The 24,960-nt window shown below is 38.5% G+C and overlaps 1 protein-coding gene across 1 annotated transcript in view; it reads right to left on the reverse strand.

Annotated features, from left to right (window-relative positions):
• The window catches only part of CNTNAP2 (contactin associated protein 2), a 716,903-nt gene that overhangs the window by 98,941 nt on the left and 593,002 nt on the right, over nt 1-24,960 (reverse strand). The window contains exon 16 of the mRNA XM_085049831.1: nt 12,685-12,855. Within this exon, the coding sequence (XP_084905957.1) occupies nt 12,685-12,855 (171 nt within the window). The remainder of the gene's footprint in view (nt 1-12,684; nt 12,856-24,960) is intronic.

The following is a 24,960-nucleotide window of genomic DNA, read 5'->3' on the forward strand; positions in this document are numbered from 1 at the left end:
AGTGTTCATGCACAGGTGGAGTTTGCAGTCCTGAGGTAAATGGATCAGGTGAGGAGTAAAGTTAGGCCCTGAACTTTAGAAAAGCAAACCTGCAGCTCTTGAGGGAGATAGTCAGTGTGATCTCCTGTGAAACTGCCCTCAGGGACAGGGGAGCAGAGCAGAGCTGGCAGAGCTTTATGGAAGTCTTCTGTAGAGCACAAGAGCTCGCAATCCCCAGGAGCAAGAAATCAGGAGAGGAAGGCAAGAGAGAGGCATGGCTGAGGAGGGAAGTGTCAGACAAATTAAAGGTAAAGAAGCAAATGCACAGGCAGTGGAAACAAGGACAGGAAACCTGGGAAGGCCACAGAGGTGAAATAGGCTGTGTAGGGAGGGGTGAGGAAAACCAAGGTGAAGCTGAACCTGAGCCTGGCAAGGGATGCAAAGAATAACAGGAAGGGCTTCCACAGGTATGTTAACCAGAAAAGGAAGGTCAAAGAAGGTGCACCCACAACTGATAACCTGATAACAATTGACAGAGAGAAGGCTGAGGTAGTCAACACCTCTTTTGCCTCAGTCTTCAATGACAACTTTTCTTCCCACACCTCTCAAGCAGAAGGACAGCAGGATGGGACTGGGGGAGCAAAGTGCCTCCCACCGTAACCAAAGATCAGGTTCATGACCACCTGGGGAACCTGAAAGGGCATAGGTCTATGGGACCCAATGAGATGTTCTCCCAAAGTCCTGAGAGAACTGTCCGATGATTAGTCAGGCACAATTTTCTCCTGGTGAAGCCATGTTGGCTGTCTCTAATCACCTCCCGGTCATGCCTTGACATATCTTCCAGGAAGACCTGTGCTATGATCTTACCAGGCAGAGAGTTAAGGCTGACCAGTAGTTCCCAGGGTTCTCTCTTTGTCTTTTTCCAGTCATTGGGGACTTTGCCTGAGAATCATGATATTTCAAACATCACAGAGCGTAGCTTGGCAACTAGAGTAGCAAATTCTCTCAGGACTATGGGATGCATCTTGTGAATCCCATAGTTCTAAGTTTGTTAGGGTTCCTCAGGTGATCTTGAAGCTGAGTTGGGTTGCAATGAGAGAAACATTTTTCCCCCAGTCCCTGCCCTTATGTTCAGGGACCTGAGATGTGTGGGAAGAGACATTACCACATGTATTGCTAAAATATTACTTCCCTGCAAAAAAGGAAGTACAGTGACTACTATTGGCATTAACATTTTGATGATATAACTGTGAAGTTAGTTTTAAATATTAGTGATTTCAGACATTCTGCAACAGTGTTACTGATTTTCTCAGTGAAATTCTTGTTGCCCGGAGGAAACATTTTTCAACACATTTTACCTTCAGTCACAGGAAGTCTAGAAATGTGTATAGAAAGGAGTAGAGAAATTAACTTCTAAACGAAAGGTAAAGGAATGAGAACATGTACAGCTGAATGGCTTTAACCACTAAAGGTTTGGAAGAAATTATAATAAATATAATATTTTATATTATATAAAATATAATATAGATATAAAAGAAATTATATAAATATAATATAATATTTAGAAAATATACAAATAGTAATCCAAGGGTGCTTTTTCCCCCAAACACTAAAGAAACTAATTTATGGTGAATAGAATTTATTCAATTCCTGTGCAATTTCATTAGGAATACATGACCCTTCAGAATGTCTGAAGCTTCTTATGACCTCTTCAGTTTGTTTTTATCTTGAAATTTGCAAAGTATTCTGCACACCAAAAAAATCACATCAGAATGAACAATAAAGGAAAATGCTTTGCTGAATGCAGGAAAGAGCACCCCTAAAGTGTCCTCGTATTTTTGATCCTTATTTTCTCCACTGTTTTGTCTACAGCCTGAAGGCCCTTGATTCAGTCCCTGCTGTGTGCAGTATCTACATCTGGCAGCTGTAAACTTGCAGTGACATTTCTTTGAGAATGGACAGGGAATTAGATCTACTGAGAGACACTGACCTGATTCAGCAAGAGCTGCTGTTTTGTTGTGCATTTGATTATGTTGTTACATTGCAAGACAAGACTGCACACAAATAATTTCTTTTGCTGTATATTTAAAAGGAGTGAACATTAATGCAATATTGTCCTTCTTTCATGATACTTTAATATCTTCTTTCTAGTAAGATTTGCAACTGGATTGGTAATTTCAACAACTGGATAAATAATAAGTCCACATTTTAGTTTCAATTTAAAGGAAAAAAGAATCTTTGGATAAACGGGAATTAAATATGTTAAAATCATGCTTTCATAATTTCATTTTATGACTGTTCAAACACATTTTCATGTATCTGGCTGTCTGACTGGATAACTAGTTGTTTTTTGTTCTTTCATTGCCTGTGTTGGAAAAGACTCTCTCTAATGTAATAACCTTTGCCTGTGGTTTTAATCTTAGATATTCAATATATACCATTTGAAGCAGACATACAGTACTACACTGCACACAGGCTACCTGAAACTGGCCAAAAGATCTCCAGGTGCAAGGCAGTAAAAAAAAAAATGGTCCTGGCTTCTCTCACCTTGTAGACAGACAGCAGTTCCCTTTCTGCTGGCAGACAAGCACTTACACACACAGTTTGCAATATTTTGGAAAGGCATAGCTATACTGGAGCTCAATATGAAGGGAAATCAGAACTCAATACAGCAACTTTCTCATCATGAGTAAACATCTGTGTTAGGATAAAGATAAGGAGGGATTTGATTTTGGTAATAACTAAGTTATTTTATCTCACTTTAAAACAATCTCAACTGCCAATGAACCAATCAAACATAAATACCAATCTTCCTACACAGTAGATTAGACTGCTTTGGGGGACAAAAAAATTGAATTAAATGAAAGTACCAAATTTTCTTATGAAAGATCATGCAAAGACCAAATATGCCCTAAGAAGATAATTATTTATTATCATTACTTATTAATTACTTCAGTTATGCTAATTGCACTGCAGCTGTCTTGTAGATAAGCACTTGGAAACAACTCCCATACTTTTATGGTTGTATTTTAGTTGATGCAGCAATTTTCAGCCATGGGCAGTAAGGACAAAAAATAGTATTGTCAGTCCTGCATAAACAGGGAACCAAAGCAAAGATGCATGAAAAGACTTGTTTAAAGTCAAACATTAGATGGTTACAGCAGGACTTGAAAAAAACACCCACTTGCTTTAATTCTAAAGCACTAAATACAATTTCAAAATAGTTACCTCCCATCCAGCCAGCTCTCTTCCAATAACTACTTAGCTGCCTGGAAAGAAGGAAGGAACAGGAACAGTGACTCATCGAAGGTCTGTTGATTCATCTCATGGGAGTTACTAATGCTTAAAAAAAATACAGCAGCTATATCTTCTGGTTCTTTTTGTGAGATGATTCACACAAAGGGAACTGTAGTCAGTGCACTGAGTGGAAAAGGGGAAGAGATGTGTGTTCTCCTGTCAGTAGTGGGTTATAATATACTTCATTATATCCTTTTAACTGCAGCACTTTACCGTGAAACTGAATTGTCCCTATGCAACAGAAGGCAGCACAACAAGGGGGAAGCAGAGACATCAGAAAAGAGCTCTCCCATGCAGCATATAAAGGGTTTTGTGTAACTGGTAGTTATATTTTGTTGGATGAAAAGCGAAATAAAAGCAGGTGGTAATGTTCATGAAATCAGATTTTGTCTGAGCATGGTAAAGCATCAGAGAGGTTTTTGGAGAGGAGAGAGTGGCTTATTTTACTGTGAAAAATTGCTGTGAATTTGGCACAGCCCTGAAGCTGCTGAGCAGTGTGTCTAAGTGCTTACAAACAGACACAAGGCTATCAACCCCCTTCTTGAACATGTCACATTTGAACGTAATAAAAATCAGTCAAAACTGTAAATTGTGCATCATACTAAAAGTGGTAAGAGCCTGGTGCAGGTTGAAAACTAGACATCCAGACTGTCACTCTTCTGTGTGCCCTGTGTCCTTTTCTTCCTCTTCAGTGGTGCTTTCCTCATTCTGAAATTTGTTTATTATTTGTAGGTTCTGCTGTGGTCTGTGGCTAAGACTTGTAAAGGTGTTTAGGTGCCTGGGTGGTAGCTACTGAAAAACTTTTGCAACGAGCAGGGGCTCATGATGATATGAATTTATTGATTTTTCTGCCTGGCTGTATAAGGTTTTGTCATTTGTAGTGCCTATTTTACAAGCAATGTTTCATGGCTATTTATTTCTCTGTGGCTGTCCAGGGTCACCATCAGGGTAAGGACCCTGTTGCACTATGCACTTTACTACCACAATAAAAATAGGCATCCAAAAATATGACTCAATTTTGTTTTTAGCGTAGTAACTCTGTATATGAAAAGGGTGTATGTGAGGGGGCAGGGTAGATGGACACAGCTATCTGCATCCCAGCTAACTCAAACTGTTATCAAAAGTTTGAGTCAAAGATTTTCTGCTCCAGAAAATATACTTGTAATAATTTATAGTTGCCAAAATCCAGGGAAGATTCCCCAAGATGGAAGAAGATATATTTGGTATTGTTTGCTTTTTATCCTGCAGCAGTAAAAGTATCTACTAAAAATACAAACCAGAAGTATCATGAAATGGTACAAGAGAGTGGGAAACTGACTTGTGGGAAGTAAAAATATATTCTCAGACTTCATGGTAATTAGAGGGAGAAAACTTGATCCAGTATGTGAGTGAGGGACCTGCCTGGTTTAGCCACCTTTTGTTAGCTGTTTTGCTTGAGGATGCATGAGTCTCAGGAAATGTAAAGCCGACAGGAGACCTCTTCCTGTTTTCTGCTGTAGCAGTGGAAACTATAAGAGGGTGAGTGAGAGGATTCATGTATTTATAAAGCATTTGTTTCTAGGATTTCATACCAGTAGAGAGCTGTCTGCAGTCCATGAGTTGAGACAAAAAGTTCTATTTTAAAAACAAAGTCAAGACATTTAGATCAAGAGGATATAAAAAGTCTAAATTGTGCAAGATAGTGTTATGGCAGCCTTGTGACAGTAACTGCGTTCATGCTCTTAAAAAATAGATTACTATTATATTAACTTAAAAAAGAAATTTTGCATGAAGTTTTCTTTCCTTTTAAAATGTAAGAAATTCTAAGTGTGTAAAGTATCTAAATGAAAAGCTGTGAGCAGAAATATTCCTTTTTCTCAGAAAAACTGTAGCAAGGCAAGATAGAAAGACAGGGCCCAAAGTTCATGTGATTTAAAAATGAATAAACTTCCATCATGAGTTTAACTGATATTTTTTTTAAACTACCATTTAAACCATAATGAACTGCTGCAATGTGTTAGGAAAATCTGTGGCCAAACTCTGTATGGGCATTTAGCATCTACCTACAAACACCAAGGGAGAAAATATTTACTTGAATCTGTCTGTTGACATAATTTGAATTAATCATCTTCATAAATATTTTAAGCACCATAGATACAACTGTATTATTATAAAAATTCCATTTTCATTCTATCTAATTGTCTAGTCACAGCAAATCTTCCACTTTGAAACTGAATTGCCTTGGTAAAACCAATAAAGACTAATTTAGACTTTCAATAGGCTAACTGAACAATTGCCTACACTTTATCTAAAAAGTTCAGCTTAAACAAATAAACTAATTTTCAGAGTACCAAGATTCTGTTTAACCACTAAGAAGAAAGATTCTCAAAGCTATCTAAATAATTTAGGAGCAGAAGACCCATTGGATTGAGGCCACATAGCCTCAGGAAACAGTGAAGCTTGGTTGGACCCCTTCAGATTTCCTCACTCATGGCATTTTAATTTACGGCATGATGTTGATGGTTCGAATTAAAGGTGAGTGGGACAGTGACAAAAGACAGTCAGGTCATCCTCCCCCTCCCCTGCTTTCTGCTCTCTCTGATGGGCAAAGATGTTTGTCCTAAGATGAGAACACCAGGTGGAAATTGCAGGAGGAACTGTCTGGATTCTCTCATAATTGCTGTATTCTGGCAATGGGAGAGTGGAGATATTTGTGATTGGCTTTGGTACACATCAGCCTGCATAAAGGTATAAAATGATGAGACTTTTCTGGTGACTTTTTACTTCAAATTATAGGAAATTACAAAGAATATGTAAACTAATGGTATTACCATAACTTGAATGACCTATTACCTTAACTTGAATGACCAGATTTTACCCTGCAGTCGATTAAGGTAAGAGTGTACATAGAATCAGCAAGTGAAGTAGACATCATTGCCTAAAGTGAGGCAGAACACGACCAATATGAAAGCATGTAAAGGATTTACCAAAGTCAACACAATGGATATCCTTCTTTGATTTAAAAAACTCTCTGATTTTTGGAAGAATAGAGTTTTTATAGATTTAGCATATTTGATTTTCTTCCAAAAAGAGCAGAGACAAGAAACAGAATTGCAGAGATTGTTGAGGAGATGGATAAAATCTGGGACATCAGAAAACTAGAGGACCTCTAATTTGGTTTGGGTCAAGTCGTTTTTAGTATTATAATGAATACCTTTGCTCAAGAAGTCAGCATACTTTTTTTTTTTTTTTTGCCGGTAACACAAGGTTGGAAAGGTCAGAAAATAATGCATAACAAACAGTATCCCAGTGTAATCAGCCAAAAATTCTGAGGACAAGTGGACAGCATAAGAACTAATGTCATTGTAGAGAGCACTGGTAAACCATTATCAGAATTAATGTGGATAGTTTTGATTACCTGTGTTTAAGAAAGAAGAATTCAAGGTGTAATGAGTAGGGAGAATAAGGGAGAATATTATTAGCATAACCAGAGAAGGGAACAAGAGAAAATGTCTTATGAGAAGACATTATGTGAGTTTGTCTTGCTTAACATAGCAATTAGAAGCTGAGAGAAGATATGATTGCATCATAAATATACAAGGGAATAGTAAATGCTAGGAGAGAAAATAATTAGTTCAGCCAAAGAACAATACTGAAACAAGAATGCATGGCTATAAACAAAATATGCAAATTGAACTGTTAGGAATTAGAAGACTTCTAAAAAATGAAGATGTGAGTCTGCAGCAGTTGTCCAGCTGGCAAAGATTCAAGCTATTTTCAGTACAGACTCAGAGAAATTTAGGGAGCTAGACACAGGTTATGCATTGTGGTTGTCTGTGACAGTGAGGATCTAAATTCAAGGACCCAGAAGGTTTGTTTCTGTCATATGCTTGTAGCATCTGGCAATTTTTTGCTGCACAGTAAATATTTACTTTCTGCAGAAAAATGATTAGCACACATGAAGAAGGTAACAAAGCCTCTGCAGTGTCAGCATGTAACAGGAAGTAGACTGTAAATGAGGACGAAGACCTGAGATGAACTGCTGGGTGGTAGTGCCAGCAGTGGTTTGCCATGTGTTGCATGTTTTTAGCGCCGAACAAAGTTAGGGACAACTATGCTCTTTGAATGCCAACCAGTCCCCACCTTGAACTTTGTGTGAGCTGTAACTGATTTATAAGACACTGCACATAAAATGACTTTTAAAGTGGCATTTCTGGCAATGAGAAAAGTGTCTGATCACCCTTGAAAGGAGAGGGGTAATGCTGAGGGGATGCACTGTGTAGTGAAGGGTCAAGAATGCCATACTGACACTGAGGCAGACCAAAGTAAAGCAACCTGTACCTACACCCTCTCAGACTCCAAGCCAGTTACAGAGGAGTTACTGTTGGCCTTAATCCCCCCGTGGCCCTGTGCCTAATGTTTTCTACTGGTCACTTTCAGCCTGTTCCCTAGCTGGAATGTTTATTTGCTGCCTTTGTCTTGCTCCCACATGCCAGACTGGACATCTATCCTCATCTGATAATTAGGAACAAGGTACAGGTGGAACTGGGTCACAGATTGTTCTGACTGAGTATCAGGCATTTCTGCATCACTTGCCTCACCTGAAACACAATCCTGTCTTTTAAAGAACGGTGCTTGCATTTCTTCAGACCAGGTTTTATTTTTTGTTTGTTTTAAAATTTCATATTGTCCTGGAGTAGGATGAGAGTTTGCAAGTACCATTGTAAAAACATTTGGGTCATAAATTTCCCTGAAGATATGTAATGTTTTTCCATTTAATTTAATAACTTCTTGTGGGCCTCTGGGATAAAGAGATTCCTCAGTGTCATATGCGTTCTTTGACATGTGGCTAATGCAACATGCTTTCCTAGGGGGGTGTTTTACAGAAGAGTGACCTTCTGCTTGGAAAACAAAAGAACAACTCAATTAAAAGTAATGATGAAGGTCACACTAGTTTCCCTACTGAGGTGAAAAACCAAGCAGTGGAAAATGTAAGCTATGTTTAACATATGGGACTTTGAGCATCATGTGGAAAACTCATTGATATGGTAGAATTGCGTTTTAGGATGCCTCTGGAGAAAGATGTGATAGAGTTATTAAAATTTTAAAGAAAATATATTAATTAGTCACGTGTTAGAACATTCAGTCTGGAGGAATGAACACTGTCTGGGCAGAAGCAAACAGCCATGGGAATCATGGTCCCTAATCTGTCACTGCTTCTTGTCTGATTTTAAAGGAGTTACTTATGTCTCAACTAAGTAGCCTAGAAATAGCTGAGCACCAGAAACAGCACGGGACTTTCCATGTGCAAATGTCAGATATCAGAGGACAGTGAGTATCCCCTGCCCACAGAGCAAGTACACCCATCCTGAAGCCAAGCCACTGCTCTCGTTAGAAAGCCACTCCACATGATCCTTTTCACAGCTGCCAAGTTCAGTGACCACTCCTTGGGGAAACTTTTAGGGCACTTTCAGGGGTTATCAGGCAAGTGACATCCCTGAATGCAGTGGTTATAAATGTTCCTGGCTTTTTACAAAAAATTAATAAGAAAGATCCTTCCTCTCTTACATGTTCATGCCAGGATCAAACACAAGCTGACCTTTATCGCCAAGCTTCATCTTTTTTTTCTGTTGCAAAAGTGACTTGCTGTTTACTTACCTCAGAATAATAACAGTGAGACACAATTCATTAGTGTCTGTGAATTGCTGGGACGAGAGGAGCTACAGAAGTGAGTAGAATGTCTTTTTCATTAGAATTATATGACAGTGTCATTGGGAGAGTTTTCTGAAAACTGTGATGGTAGATGCTTCTTCCCAAATTACCACAAATACGTCCCCTTCAAAATTTGCTTCCAGGAATACATATTTTCCAAAACTTGGGATATCTCTCAAACAGAAAATTCAAATGTGATCTATTTGACAAACATCTCAGGAATGAAGTAGCTACAGTTTCACAGTCATAACTCTAAAGTCTTCCGTCCGTATTTCATAAACGTACAAAACCTTATAGGAAAGCTCTAAAAGAGAAAGCATCCTCTTTTTCTCTCTAAAAACCAGTTTTAATTTTAAAAACATGTGGAAATTTTGACCAGAGATGAATGGTTTCTGGAAGCCCTGCCTTACAGAAAAATTAATACCTTATTCAACTACCACCTTTCTAAGCAATCCTAGCCATTGTCAGCTGACCAGCCAGCTATGAAAATAATGGGGTTCTGTAGATTTACTGGTGTATGTAAAAATTGAGGCTTCAGGTAATTCTACATCTCTGTCAACTGTTCCATGGATGGTGACAAGTACAAGCCTGCCAGAGGAGCTGCTTGATAATTGGAATAGCTAAAGACCTCAGCCACATTCACAGTAGCATTTTATCCCTATTTTTTTCATAACAGCTTTCCTTGCCAGCTGTTTGGAAAAGCTATTTCTGAAATCAGAGAAACATGGTCCTTCATGCATGTATTTCCCTCCTCCTCAGAGATGGCAATCTGGGACTTTGCTGAAGGCACATGAAGTTACTCTTCAAGATAATGCAAATGTCACCTCTTTTTCATATGAATCTGGAGAGGTAGAAAATCTGTTCAACTATTAGACCCTAAGACAAGGTAAGGCTTAAGACTTATTAGAGACAGTATGCCAGTAAAATAATTTAATCAGTGTTCCTAGTAACAACTTTTGTGCTCATAATAAAATATGCAAACTTCTTTCCAAAGACTTGAAGGTAAGAATTTTAATAGACTGAAGGATATGTTTCCCTAATGCATTCACCAGGTGCAGCAAGCTGATTAAAATATTGGGTATTGTAGAATCTTTCAGTTCCTAGTCTGTAGAGCTATGCTTATACATCATTAACCATATATTACAGGTACACACAGGTATTCTACACACAAGGGAAAAAGAAAATAGAATTTGTACAGGCAGGTTGCTGATTTTAACATTTTCCTTTTGGAATCGTAAAAAGTAAAGAAATTGAGAACAGGCTTTGTAGGAAGCCATCCTTCTTCAGTGAGAACTGTACCTGTATGAGAAGGCAATAAACAGACAAAACCAATCCCCTGTGTGAAGTATAACAGCTTTCAGTAAATATGTGGTGGGGGTCATTATGGAAAAATCCTTTAATAAAAAATAGCTGTTCTAGTAGAGAATGTGATGGGGTAGCTAAAAAGCAGCTTGCCAAAGGAAAGCTTCTTCAGAGTTTAGGGATAATTATGTAATTTCCTCACTGACTTAAATTTATGTTCCTATTCAGGAACAAATTAACATCTTAATTTTACAGGACTTCTATAAAAGAGAAATAGACTTTTAAGAAGCAGCAGAGTTGACTGTAGAGCCATGTAAGGTACTTCTGAAATTCTGTAACTTTACTTTTCATTTAAATGAATTCCAGAAAACAACAAGTGCAGACTAGAACAAAACAAACCTAAAAAATATGTAAACCAAACATTCATTAATAAACGTGTAATTCAGGAGAGACGGTGATTTCCCTTTGTTACTAAACCCACAGTATTCAGCACTTTTTCAGTTGTAACCTGTAAAACACTTAAGTCATAGAAAGGCCTTTTCCTGGGGCTCTGAAAATTCCAAGCAAAAGTTCCCAGAGAAAAGGGGTACAGTGAATGAAATTCTGTTGAATGAACTGCTTTTTCCTTTTTAGCAAATGCAGTCTGGATAGTTTTTACAGATGTTTTACATCTGTTCTTACAGATGATATTTCAATTTCTTCCATCAAGAATGTATAATCTAAGGTTTAGATTCAGGGACATGAGGCAGAGCTTGAATTTATGCTTGTGCCAGGTGGCAGAAAAGTCAGTGCATCTCAAGCATAAGCTTAAAATTAAAGTCCTATTTAATAATACTCTGAGCACACTGCCACTTACTTTCTTCAACTGGTACATCTGTTCATCAAGCACTGCAGCATGATTATTACTTACTCTGAGCTGAGTTCAAAAAAATTTTAGTTGCCGTCAAGTCACCTTTACACACTGATATTGTCACTTTTTAGCTAAGTGAGCAACAGCATGGTTGGTCTAATTGCAGTGGCTGAGAATATCTTCCATAAAGTAGAAGAGCAAGAAGCTCTGAAGATGCCCACCTCAGCTGACTGCAGGTACCACTTAAATTCCAAGGGAAATCAGAAATAGCTCCCACTTTATTATTAAAAGACCTTGCCCCTTGATAAAGCAAATAAGACTATTCCCTGTGACTCAATAGTAGCTACTTTGATTTGCACAAGTTGCAGATTAGAGAAATTGGATTAAGCAATGTGAACTAAATTCATTGTAGGAAGAAAGAAAAAAAGTCACCCAAATGGAACTTGGCATTTTATTCTTACCTGGAGGGAAAAATTTAAATGCATTTTAAAGGAACCTCTTGGTGGTTTCTAAATTTCTACATTCTGATTTGTGTGTTTAAACTTTGGGAAGTGTTGAAAATGGCTGTTTGTTTTAAAATTAGATGTGTATATGTAAATCACATTGAATCTGCATAAAAAAGTAGATTATTTAGGGTCCACAAGCTAATTGCTTCTCTTTCAATTAATGAATCGCTGGCTTTTGTGCACCAACATTTAGAGCTGGGTCCTTGGCATCTGTGAGTAGCTCCTGCAGCAAAAGGAAGCACACATGCTTTTCCCAGTGCCCCAGTGCTGGAGTGCAGGGAGGCTGTAATGTGCTGCTAGAGGCTGTAATAACAGCCACACACAGCACAGAAGGCCTCCTGCTGCTCCCATTTATGGCAGGGTCAAGGGAGAACAAAGGAGACATAAAACATGTTTCCCACTAATTCAATTGCTTCAATTCCACTAAGCAGAATTCAGGTGCGGCTGAGGATTTCAGTACCTTCTTTGGAAAGTTTGCCCCTGGGCCATTTAAAATGGTTTAAATAATAAAATTGACTTGTTTCTTGGCATCATTATGCCCTCTTTTTCAGATCAGCAATTTTATTAACAGATAATGCTGATAAAGATTTATTTTTATGAGCTGTTTTATGGCTTTTAAATATCATATGCAAGTTTTCAGCTCTTTGGCTCCTTGCAGTGCTGATTAGGATGGCCTCTCTTTTTTCTTTCTTTCCCCTGTTTCCAAAGCAACCATGAAATAAAATAGAAAAGCACACAGAGCTGAAGACATAAATTTTAAAAAATAATTCTGACATGCAATTTTGAAAACCCTTTTCAGGTCAGTGTCATTTTTGTAATTGATGTTACCAGTTCTATTCTTCTTTGTATTTTTCCCCTCAATAAACAATCCAAATATACTTCAAGCAATCCTCTCACAGAAGGCAACTTGAAAATATGTCAAGCAGTTTGATTTGGGAGCTGTTCTAGGATTTAGAGAGCTTACACATTTTACTGAATGATACACATTTTTTTGAAACCTACTATTCAACATAAACCCACTTCAGGTGTCAAGAATGGTAATGGGAAGCATCTACTTACATTTCAACTCCAGTTTGATGAAGTCAGTGTTCCCCAGATTCTCAAGAAACACCCCATCTGAGGCTGATGTTTTGAAATAGAAAGAGATGTCTGCACTGGTTTCCCCTTGAAAGGTGGAGAAGTGGAGGTAAGATGATGAAGTAACGAATGAAGCTGCGTTCCAATAATTCCCTGCAGGGGATAGACAGAAAAGACATTTTTCAGTGCTCCCTTGAAGATGTTGGAAAAGTTAAAGATTTTAATGTCCACATATGCTACAGTGCTGTCTGTGCTGAAGAAAGAACCCCAAGCACCTTGATTCTTGCTACCTCCTTTTTCTTTTTCTGGGCATGGTGTGTCAGATTTTAGAATACTGATTTCAGAGCATGTTCATGGTAAATTTCTTTTCAAGCTCTGAATTTATTATATCCAGTCACACTGAAATCTGTTGTTATTATATGTTTAGTACAGTAACACTGAACTCATGGGAGATCAGACAGAGGGGAAAAACATTTATTTGGTGTCTGCCTCACCTCAGGGACAGGCTTTGCCTTCATACATTGCTTCACATATGACTTATCTGTCTTCAAAATTATTTTACACAACTATATCCCCTCCTTCTGAAAATGTAGCCATGTCTATTAGAAGTCTATTAATATATATCACAGGAAAAATTTAGTAAATTAAGCTAAGCAATACAGACACAATTAACATTTGCACCTAATAGTCCCCTAGTACATTCCCACTGGAGAAATATAATAATTAATAACATCCAAGAACTATTACTGTACTTTAGCTAGAATGACAGTCAAATGCAGTGCAAGGTAGCATTACAATGTAAAAAAAAAAAAAAGATATAAGAGCAGATAAGATTCTCTTAATAAGAAGATCATAAGATTCATAAGGGAAGGCTTTGGGGTGACCTAATTGCTGCCTTCCAGTACCTCAAGGGAGATACAAGAAAGATGGAGAGAGATTTTTCACAAGGGCATGCAGGGACAGAACAAGGAGGAATGGTTTCAAACTGATAGGCAGTAGCTTTAGATTAGATATTAGAAAGAAATTCTTTACTCTGAGAGTGATGAGACACTGGCACAGGTTGCCCAGAGAAGCTATGGATGCGCCATCCCTGGGAGTGTTCAAAGCCAGGCTGGATGGGGCCCTGAGCAACCTGGTCTAGTGGAAGGTGTCCTTATCCACAGCAGGGATGTTGGAAGATGATCTTTAAGATCTCTCCCAACCCAGGCCACTCTATAATGATTCTCTGATGATGATATAGGTGGTATGATAAGCCAATGAGAGACTGAAACAGCTCATTCTGGTTTCATCATTGTGGCTAGCACAGGTCTTTCCCATGAGAATTCTTTCTGTGTTTCATAAACAAAGATAAAGTTTGGATGTTTTTTAAAACAGTGTCCCAAGATTTGGACAGCTCAGGCCTGGCCAATCAGGCCTAGGGGGGGGTCTCAGACTGACCAATCTGGGCGACCTCTGAAAAAACTATATATATATTGAAATCAAAACAATAAACTCTTTTTTTCCTTCTTGCCACTGAGAACTGGGTTCTTTTCTCTGCTAGCGGCTCAACAGCGACACATCATAAGAATGCTTATGTATCCAGTTTCAGAAATTTATTGAAATATCACTCATTTTGTCACCACAGCTGAGTCCTTGGTATGCCAGCTAACAAACACAATAATAAACTACTTTCCATTCCAGTCAAAAGTCCCAGATATTGGTTTTCCATTGTTTGATTACTGAAGTAGGTGATAATACTATTAATTGTCTGGTTAGGACTGGATTAATATGAATGAGGATGGCTGAAGACTCAGAAGCTCAACGGTGCTCATATATTACACCACTGGCCCAAACCTGTGTCAGAAGTTTTATTATTTGTGTAATAATTAATATCTATTCACATTTAAATTAAATTAACAGAAGTCTTTGGGTATAAATACATGGATACTATTGCTTTCCACAGTACTTATTCCATACCCTCCATTTAATTCTGCCTCTCTCAAGGATGCAGAGTATTTGGAAAAAGAAACCACTTACCATTTACTTCAATGCATCCCATGAGGAAAGTTGTAACTGAGATTTTGTGTGTATATGGGTAAACACACAGGTGAGCAGTGAAAATGAGAAGAAATGGGCATTCATGAAACAGATATGGGTTTATGAATTGACCAGTTAGGTTAGGTCAGCTAGTTTTCAACATGTGTTACTACTTACCCTACTTGGACAAACCAGTAATTTCCAGATTGAATGATTTCTATAGAAATGTCAATAATCTTCAGATCATAAACCTTGGGCAAGAAATATCTGCTCATTAATTGCAAGGTCATTATCTGAAAACATACTTAGTGCTAAAGCAGCACAGATAGAAAAGATCTAGAATTTATTTTCATTCATGGTCTCAGGTCTCTTTCTCACTTTTCAAAGTGCTCCCTCAATATTAGGCTGCTTGTGGTCTAGATGCAGGAGTGCTTTGTCAAGAATCTCTCAGTTCAGGATCCAGGTGGACTTTGTGTATTCTTTCCCATTTGCAGATGTACCCGGGTATCTATATTTTCTTTCCCTGGGAGCTACAGATATGCTAACTGCTGGCAGACCCTCAAAAAAGATTTTATTCCACTTGCTGAATAAACTCACATGAAATAAGAGGGACTCAGACAAAAGTCAGAAATATATTAATACAATCCCTGTTTGAAAGCTAATTTAGCTGCCCTGAATAACCTTGTAGAAGTGCTTGCGTGTCTTTGTAACTTAAATAAGTACTTTAGATCCCTAAATTTACATAACCTGAATATTACCAAACTTGTTAGCCTAAAATAGGAAGAACACATGACAAGTAAAATTGCTGTGAGAGCTACAAAATTCAAATACTACTGGAGACAAACCTCTCTTCAGAGAGAAAGGCTCCCCAGCCACCTCACTTCACCAAATGAGACCAATAAAATATATTATTATAATTAATACTGCAATAAAGTAAATAAGAGTAGGAGCTGCTATATAAAACATCTATGTATTTGGTGGTATTGTATTTATATCGCTTTAATTGTTTTGCAGACTTGAAAACATTAAATGCAGTTTGACACTGCCTTAGTCTGCAATGCTGGGACACTGTGGCTTAAATCCTTAACTCCGACAGTGCATAACCAAAGTGCTGATTTGCCTTTACAGGGAAGTAATTTTCAGTTTTATGTGACCAGTCCAACATTTCAGTTTTTAGGACTGGTATTGTTTGTGGGTTTTTCCAGCAGGGTCCAGCCCTATGGCTAAGACTTCAAACCTTTACCTCAGCATGCTTGCTGCTACTGAGCTCTGCTGCAAGGCCAGATAGGCAGGTGGGTTCAGATGGAACCTTCATCACTTTCTTATCAAAACAAAATGAATCAATTTTTATTTAGAGCTACATTCAGCCTACTGAAGAGGTCCACCACAAAGGATTTTACATTTAATTCAAAATGCTACATTTTGACTCTACAGGAAACCTTGGCTGTAGATGTTATTGGTGAGAAGATAAATACAAACAATGCAGACAGAATGGGAGAATCTGCACCTTGAGAGAGACATTTTCAGACTATTCATAAGAAATTCCTATGAAGATAAAATCATGTTTTTGCACACTAGTATACATTAATCTCAAAGCATTTTAAGGGGAAAAAGACTTTTTATTAAGAGTACAATAGAACTGTTTTTCTAAACATAAATAATGATTTTTATAATAAAATGTTTTTTTTATAAGAAAGGGGCTCCCTAAGGAAATATTGTATAGAAATTCACTTTACACATTATTATTGTTTCATGCTAGGAACTTTTGTCAGTCACTATGCCTTAAAATTTCATTGGTACATTGTCACAATTCTTTCCTCAAGTGGTTTGAACATATTGATCCTACAGGCATTTTTCTCTCACTTTAGGCTGACAAGCTGTAGATGGAGAAAACTGGGACTGGAATTCAAACCACAGAGTAAAGGTATGGCAGCAGGCATATCAGACTAACAGAAGGTGGGAAAGAGTGTTTATTTAGAAAGAATATGATAAATGATATGTTTTTAATTTATAAAAATACCAGAGTCTAAAGAGGATTTTTACTGTATTATCTGAAATATGACATCACAGTTTTACTTTCTTCTTTGTAACCTCAACTATAATTCTTTAATGAAGGCCATAGCTCTATTGTGCAATTCTGTTGTTTTAAACTCGCTTTAGTGTTTAAATTTGATTTAAACCAATTAAACAGGTACAGAGCATGCTGCTATCATGGAAGCACAAATACAAATCAATGAAGATACCAGCCAAGCCTTTTCAGTTGTTTGAAACTCAAGAAAAATGTGGAGACCCCCAAAACATGGCTATGTTTCTCATAAACTTGCATGTTTCTTGGTGATGGCAGTAAGCCTTAGGACACAGGGCATGCAGAGGCAAGCAAGGGAATTGCTGACCACAGAACCAAGGGAAACTGTCATGGATGTTTGCCTGGATCCAAGCAGAAATCAGAGCCATAGCTGAGGCAGAGGCGCTTCAATGGACTGAGTAACACTTTCTAATTTTGTTTTCAATTTGTCTCAAGGTTGCTCACAGCTCTGCTTGTCTGCTGTGAAAATTAAAATGCAACTTGTTAAGCTCCTGCAAAACACTCTTACTGCTTTCTCATTAGTTTTGCTAACCCCTAGTTACAGTGTTCTTTGTAATTTGTAGTGTACAAAGTGTCTCTTCCACTGCTCCATAAAGACTCAGCCTCAGACAGAAGGCTGCACTATAATTATAGAGGTGTAATCTTTACAAGAACAGTGATATCCTGTAGCCTCAAGAAACCACCCCTACTAAAAAAATTAATGAGAAGGGACATCTTGAATCTCAGATAAAAAGCTGAACTAAGACTTGAAGATTTTTCCCATGAAGTCCCACCTCAGGAAGAAGGAAGGAGACCCATAATACTGACAGGGAGAAATACACCTTGTCCTGAGTTATGCAACACGGACAAACATCTGTTAATGTGTGTCAGCTCAGTAACTTGGAAACATAGAGTCACTGGCCTTACAGTAATCAGCCTTTCAGCTCCTTCCTAGCAATATTTTTGTTCAGAGCTCCCTTGCTGACTCCCATCAATATCTTCTTTCTTAACATGATTGAAATTCATGCTTTAACACCATCAATTTCACTTTTGCATTTAAACCCCATTGAAATGGATAATGGCAATACCAGAACTGTAAAAGACATCAGTGCTTTTAGCCCTGCTAGGCAATTGCACTAGAGAACGAATGCTGCAGTGTCAGGCAGCTCTTATGTATTACAATAGACCAAAAACCTCCAGGGCCCTCATCTGCAGCAAAACAGATTTTCTATCAAAACCGTTATGTGAATAAAATGTAAGAATAGTCTTCTATTTCAGAGAAGATGGATGTGTGAATGGAAAACTGTTCTGTGGCACGAAGTAATGGATTGAGATTATCCATACAATTATGCTCAACAAATCAGGTTGGTGGGCTGTTTTTCCTTTCTTCTTTTTACATTCTGAGACAGGAACCTATGCATGAACACAGAGCAGTTTGGGTATCAGTACAGCAACAATCACACCTTTGATTCAAGTCTTCAGACCCACTTTAGAGTTGAACTGGTTGTAATGAAAACCAAATTTGCTGTTGGACTTTCTATTTCAAAAGTCAAACAAAATTGTCAGTGTTTCTTGCACTGAGCTGTACTTTACTGTGAAAGATGTAACCATGACCTCAAAACAGGGCAGGCACTTTTTTGTCATCAGCACTAACTCTAGGGGAACTGAGATCACAGCTTCAGTCTGAGCAGGAGTGGGGGTGTGCTGGGGGAGAGGAGAGCAAGGATGGCAAGTGGTCAGCATTCTGTCCTTTGCTGGGAGGACTACAATGCCAGTGGCTCCTTCCTGACTGAAAAGACCTGCTTGGTGTCATTTTTCATTGCGCTAGCATGCTTTTAAACCTTTGTTTTTCTCTGGTCTGCAACTCCATGCCACATCTACTATATGTTTTACTGTACTACATTTACTATATTTAATGTATGTATAATTTACTATATATGATAATTTTTGCATATCATTGATTTCTTTGGTACCCCTAGAATCAGTTTTGACAAGCTCCAGTCCTGATTGTGAGTGGTTTACAGCCCTGGGGTCCCCCATATCAGTCAATGCCCAGTCTTGTATCATCCCATGCCTTTGCTCAGAATCCCATGTTCCCAGTTTTCAAGACTGCTGACTATATGCCAGTTGTGCATTTCTCGGCACTGCACCATTATTATTATTGGTCCTGCACCTGAGCTGCAACAACCCCATGCATTGCTGCAGGCTGGGGGACTGCAGCTGTTAAGCTGCTCAGGACAAAGGGATTGGGAGTGCTGGCTGACAGATGGATGGATACGAGTCAGCAGTATGCCCAGGTGGCCAAGGGCATCTTGGCCTCTATCGAGAATAGTGTGGCCAGCAGAAGTAGGGAAACAGAATTGTCTCACTGTACTCAGTACTGGAGAGGCTGCACTTCAAATGCTGTGTCCAACTCTGTGTCACTTGCTTTAAAAAGGGCATTGAGGTGCTGAAACATATCCAAAGAGGGGCAATGAAGGTGGAGAATGGTCTAGAAAACATGTCTTATGAAGAGCAGCTGCAAAAAGTGGGGTTCTTTAGCGTGGAGAAAAGGAGGTTCAGGAGGGACATCACTGCTCCCTGCAGCTACTTGGAAGGAGATGTAGTGGAGTAGGGGTCAGTCTCTTCTGCCATGTCTCAAGTAAAAGAGTGAGAGGAAATGGCACTAAGTTTTGCCATGGGAGATTACTATTGACTCTTACAAAAGATGTCTGGTTGTAGCACCTGGGGATATGATTTAGGTGATTTATGTGATTGTGGTGGTGCTGGGTTGACAGCTGGACTCGATAGTCTTGAAGGCCTCTTCCAACCTTGATGACTCTGTGATTATGTTAGTCATCAATATCTCATTCTGCTCAAAGTAACTACTTTTTACTATTATCTATATAAAATGGGGTTGCACCATAAAAAGATAAACAAAAGTAAAACAAACTAGGCATAGTGCTCCTGCCATTAGAAAAAAAAATGGTGTTTTATCTAAACAGAGCTTGAGGCAGGGCACAAAATAGTCCAAGCCTGACAAGTCTGTGGCCTTGGATCCTCCCTACAATACCCAAAGACTAACTAGAGATAGCAATGGTGTATTCTTAGGCTATGGGTTAACAATTTATCAACATCACAGCTGAATATCACTTGAAAAGAAGCATGTAAAGTGCTACTTAGTTTAAAATTAAGATGGTAGTGTCCTGATTTACTCAATCCAAATGTGAATCAAGAAAAATAAACTAGGAGTTGCTACACATGATGTTGACTAAATAGCAGAAAAGTCTTTTGACAACTCACAGGAAAAAAAATCCCCAAGTGAACAGATGGAGAGTGTATTAGCACTGTATAACAGCAAACTGACTTACCCACCTTCAGACTAAATAAAAATATAGGTTAGATTTCAATTTCCAAGCTAAAACTAGCTGTGTATCTTTCAACAAAGTAACAAATGGCTGGAATTCGAGAACAAAACCTGCTGAGAATATCAATACACATAGAGATGGGTCCAGAATTAACAAAATAGAAAAGTTAGCTCTGCAGTGGTTATTGTCATGTTAAAGACAATTCAGATTTTAAAGAATAAATTATAGGCTGTAGAATATTTTTTCTTTACATTGACCTTTTTATACCTTGACCATCTAGTCCAATTGCCTGACCACTTCAGAGCTGACCAAAAGTTAAAGCATGGCTTTAAGAACATTGTCTTTAAACACTCTCTTAAACACTGACAGGCATAGAGCATCAACCACCTTTCTAGGAAGCCAGTTACAGGATTTGACCACCTTCCCAGTAAAAAAATGTCCCTGTGTCAAGCATGAACCTATCCTGATGGATGCAGCTTTGAGCCATTCCCACGTGTCCTTGCACTGGGTTTCAGGGAGAAGAGCTCAGCACCTCCCTCTCCCCTTGCCCCCCTCAGGAAGCTGTAGGGAGCTGTGAGATCAACCCCTGGCCTCCTTCTCTCCAAACTATGCAAAGCAGGTGCCCCCAGCCACTCCTCAGAGGACATTCCTGCCAGCCCCTACCCCAGCTTTGGTGCCCTCCTCAGTACACATTCAAGGACCTTTACATCCTTCTTCAATAGCATGACCCAGAATTGCACACATAATACTCAAGATGAGACCAACAATGCTGAATGCCGTGGGATCATCACATCTTTGGACCATCAGTCTTGCTGTGTTTGGCGCACTCCAGGATGAGGTTTGCTCTCCTGGCTGCCAGGCAGGGCACACACACTGCTGACTCCTGTTGAGTGTCCTGTCAAGCAGCACCCCCAGAACCTTCTCTGCAGGGCTGCTCTCCAGCAACTCCTCTCCCAGTTTTGTGCCTGATGTTGCTCCATGGTGCAGAATCTGACATTTTGACTTATTAAATTTCATACCACTAATCAAAGCCTAATGATCCATTCCCTCAGATTCCACTGCAAGCACTCTTATCCCTCAAGAGAGTCAACAGCTCCTCCCAGTTTGATTTAATTAGCAAACTTGCTGATGGTGTATTCAACAACTACATCCAGATTGTTGATAAATATATAACCCCTTCAATATATACTATACATAATATATAACCCCTTTCTATACTACACCTGAAACTCAAAGTAATTCCTTGCGGCCTCTCTTCTGGAAGTGCACTGAATGCACCTTCTCTGAAAGGGAGATCCTGAAAAGTTAACAGTCTACTCATTTGGGTGGTGACCTTCCATGGATGACCTTGCCTCCTCCAGTTGTGGGAAGGTTGTTTGGTCTTCACTTACAGACCTTTGCCACCTCTTCTTCTGCATGCCTGCCAATGCTGTGGCAATTTTTGATTTCATTATCATCTTTTCACATTGGCCCAAGGTCTAAAGCCCCAAACTCCTTTATGCATAACATGATGCTGATAAGAAAGTGAGTGTATTTAAAGAATTACAAATGCAGGCTAGCCTTAAATTACTTATTTAGAAATTAAAGAGTCTCATCCCTATAATGTGGGATTGACTTGAGTACTCTGGACAGCAATGAAGGACATAAAACAACTTACATTAACATTGCACTAAGATGGATAGCAGTTTATCAGCTGCCATTATAAATTATCTGTTTTCATAAAGATTCTCAAGTGACATATCACTTACAAGACACTGATCAATGGATATAAACACAGATGCTAAAGTTTGCTTTACTCTGCCAGTCACTATATTTGCTGAGTGAGGGAAAAGTGCAATCGCATTTATCAGTGAAATGTTGGAGTCAATAAAACAGATTCAGTGATGCAGAAAAGTTTCCAGCACCTGCTGTGTTTCCTGCAATCATCTTTGGAAGATCATTTTTCAAAAGTCTTGCCTCCTGGTTACAATGCCTAATCACAATACATACCCTGTCACTGCTGGCATCATTACTTTCATCCATCTAAAGAATGAAAGGTCCTGATCTGGCCTGGTTTACACCCTGGAGCTGTGTAATGTGCTGATGGAGCTTTAATGATGCATGTAAACTGGTGTCCTTTCAGGGGAATTATTTTAAACAATAACTGACCTGTAAACACGAGCTTGATCACCACTGTGCCACAGTCAGGGCAGTATGTAGGAACCCTGCCATGCTGCCAGAATGGTAAACATTAAATACAGGAACCTGCTGCTGTCCACAAACCTTGTTACTGTGAGGATCTGATTCTCTATTGTCTTCTCCATATAGGTGGGTGTTTGTAGCTGTGTAAAGCAATTTTAATACTTTTCTATTCCCACCTAGTAATGCTGCACAACCACTGCATGCTCAGTACATGTCTATGCAACATGGAAGGCAAAGACACAAGGACAATAATATAAAAAACAAAGAACTTCCTTAAGAATTCAGTTCTCCTGTGGTGTTAAATTTATTCCCTGCACTGTGGAGGTGGAAATGGTAGCTCTCTGCTCTCCAGATCCTTGTCTGAGCATGGCGACAATGAGATACAGCTCTAGAGTTCAGTAGAATCAGAGCCATTGCATTGGCCCAACACCATGTGGACAGCAGTATCCAACATCCACTTTGTCTTCTGCCATTCCTGTTTGCTTTTCCTGGCATGATGTTTTCAAAAAAGCATGTGCTGGGTAATCTTCAAACAGTTCTCCCCCATTTTCACCTTTTCTCTGCTTAGGGTGACATTTCTGTTCCTATTTGTGGCTTTAAAATCACAGGTGCTTGGCTATGGATCTGAACTCGGTGTCCTGGCTCTTTGGTCACCTGATTTTGTTCTCCTGGAGCAGCTCCACTTTCACAATGGAACATGTTCTTCAGAATTAAAATGTAAGATGCAATTTAATCTTGATGTAGTACATTAACTATTATTCATGCCATTGATTCCAGAATTACCTGTCATTCACAGAGATCATGAAATTATTTTGCTTGATCTTCTATTACTAGATGGATTTCAGAGCCTTCTGAACAAAAGCTGAGAATATTTAACTCACAAGACTATTTAACTCACAAGAATATTTAACTCACTAGGTCCTTTGTTAAATTGTAGTCCTCTGAACTTTGATGAAACTTAGAATTAAAACAATTTGCTTGAAGTATTAATTTAATTCAGCAGGAACATTAATACAAAGTTATGCTGTTCAACTGCTTATTTGTAGACATACTTTCAATGACTCCTTTGTTCATGTCCCAATTCCCAGTTAACAGAAATTAATAATATTTCAGATATACATCAAACCAACAGTTGAGTAAAACTATCTTCATTCTTATGGTGCAATTCCAGTTTTATGTCACTGTAACATTATTCCAAGTCCAACTTCCCATAATATATAATTTTTGCCACATAATTTTTATGGATCTTTGCTATTGATACTCAATTAAGAGCATTTGCAAAGAATTTGAATTATAGTTATGGACACCCTGTTTTCAATTCAAACAGCTAAGAGCTTAACACCTATGTGGCCTCCCAGTCCTAGACTGGTTTAGGAACTGAGAAGAGCCAATGGAGTCCCTGTTATGGTACCATTCCATCCCAGACACGGATGCTGTGGCTAGAACATCAGCTCTATTGTGTGCTATGGCCCTGGAAATATTGCTTGATATGCTTATGTTGATAAAGCCTTTCCCTCTTTTGACTTGAAAAAAAATGTCTTTGAAAAGTAATTTTACAGTTCATTTCTGTATCATCTATGGCAGAGAAACTTTGCACATGACTGCATTTGAGCATTTATTCCATTCCCTGCCTATTCCTTATCTATAAAATTACTCATTAAGACTATCACTATGCCCAAATATCTTCCTCTGATCTTAGTATCTCAGTAAGTTCTAAATCCAAGAACATAAAGAAAGAACACTTACAAAATTTAAATTAAAAAATAAAGGCTTTTTAGTCTTATCATTACCATTAGTACTAGTGTTAATATTGTAATCAGAGAGTGCAGTTACATGGGCAAAGGTGGACTCCCTGCAGAAAGGTGAATTTCCGCAGGATCTACAGCTCTCCCTCTTTGAAAAGGCAGTGGCCACTCATGCTTCAGATTCCCTAGATGTGATGCAAGCAAATATATGTAGTGTAATAGCAAATCTAAAACAGAACCCTAATGAAGATTTTTCTAGACTAAACAGGTTGTCATATGGAGAGAGATCTATTGAACTCCTGTTGCAGCATAGAGGTAACAGCACTGAGACCAAGAATATGAAACATATATATATGTTAAAATGCCTTTATATGAGTTTAATGACTATTAAACCAATCAGAGTTTAGAGATATATGAGAAAGACTTCCACATAACATATCCCAATTAAAAAATACCAGCTTTACCATCCAAAAAAAACTAGCACCAATAACCTGTGCTAAAGGTTTTCCTTTCCTAGAGCCTCCCTTCCAACCTCAATTATTCTGTGAAACTATGAACAATAGCTCTGGCTTGAATAAAAATGACAAGAAAAATAATTTTCATTCAAAAATTGAAATAAAATTAGTATTTTGGAGGTGAAATGCTTTGTGGAAACAAAACACAACTCTGCATCTACAGGACATCTGATTCTGAACACTTGCACATCACTTAGGCATAGCTCTATTGTTCATAGCATTACCCATAACTTATAAAAATCTGAGAATATTTACCCAGTGTTTACTTCCCAAATCTTTTCCATGTCAGCCAAAAGACTAGGCAATGAAAGAGAAAAGGGTGTGAAAAAGATGTCTCATATAGAACCAAAGTTCCTCGCTTCCTTCCTTCCTTCCTCCCTTCTTGCCTG

This window comes from Lichenostomus cassidix, chromosome 2 (genome assembly GCF_008360975.1).
Source record: "Lichenostomus cassidix isolate B80296 chromosome 2, HeHo_3.0, whole genome shotgun sequence".
Classification (NCBI taxonomy): Eukaryota; Metazoa; Chordata; class Aves; order Passeriformes; family Meliphagidae; genus Lichenostomus; species Lichenostomus cassidix.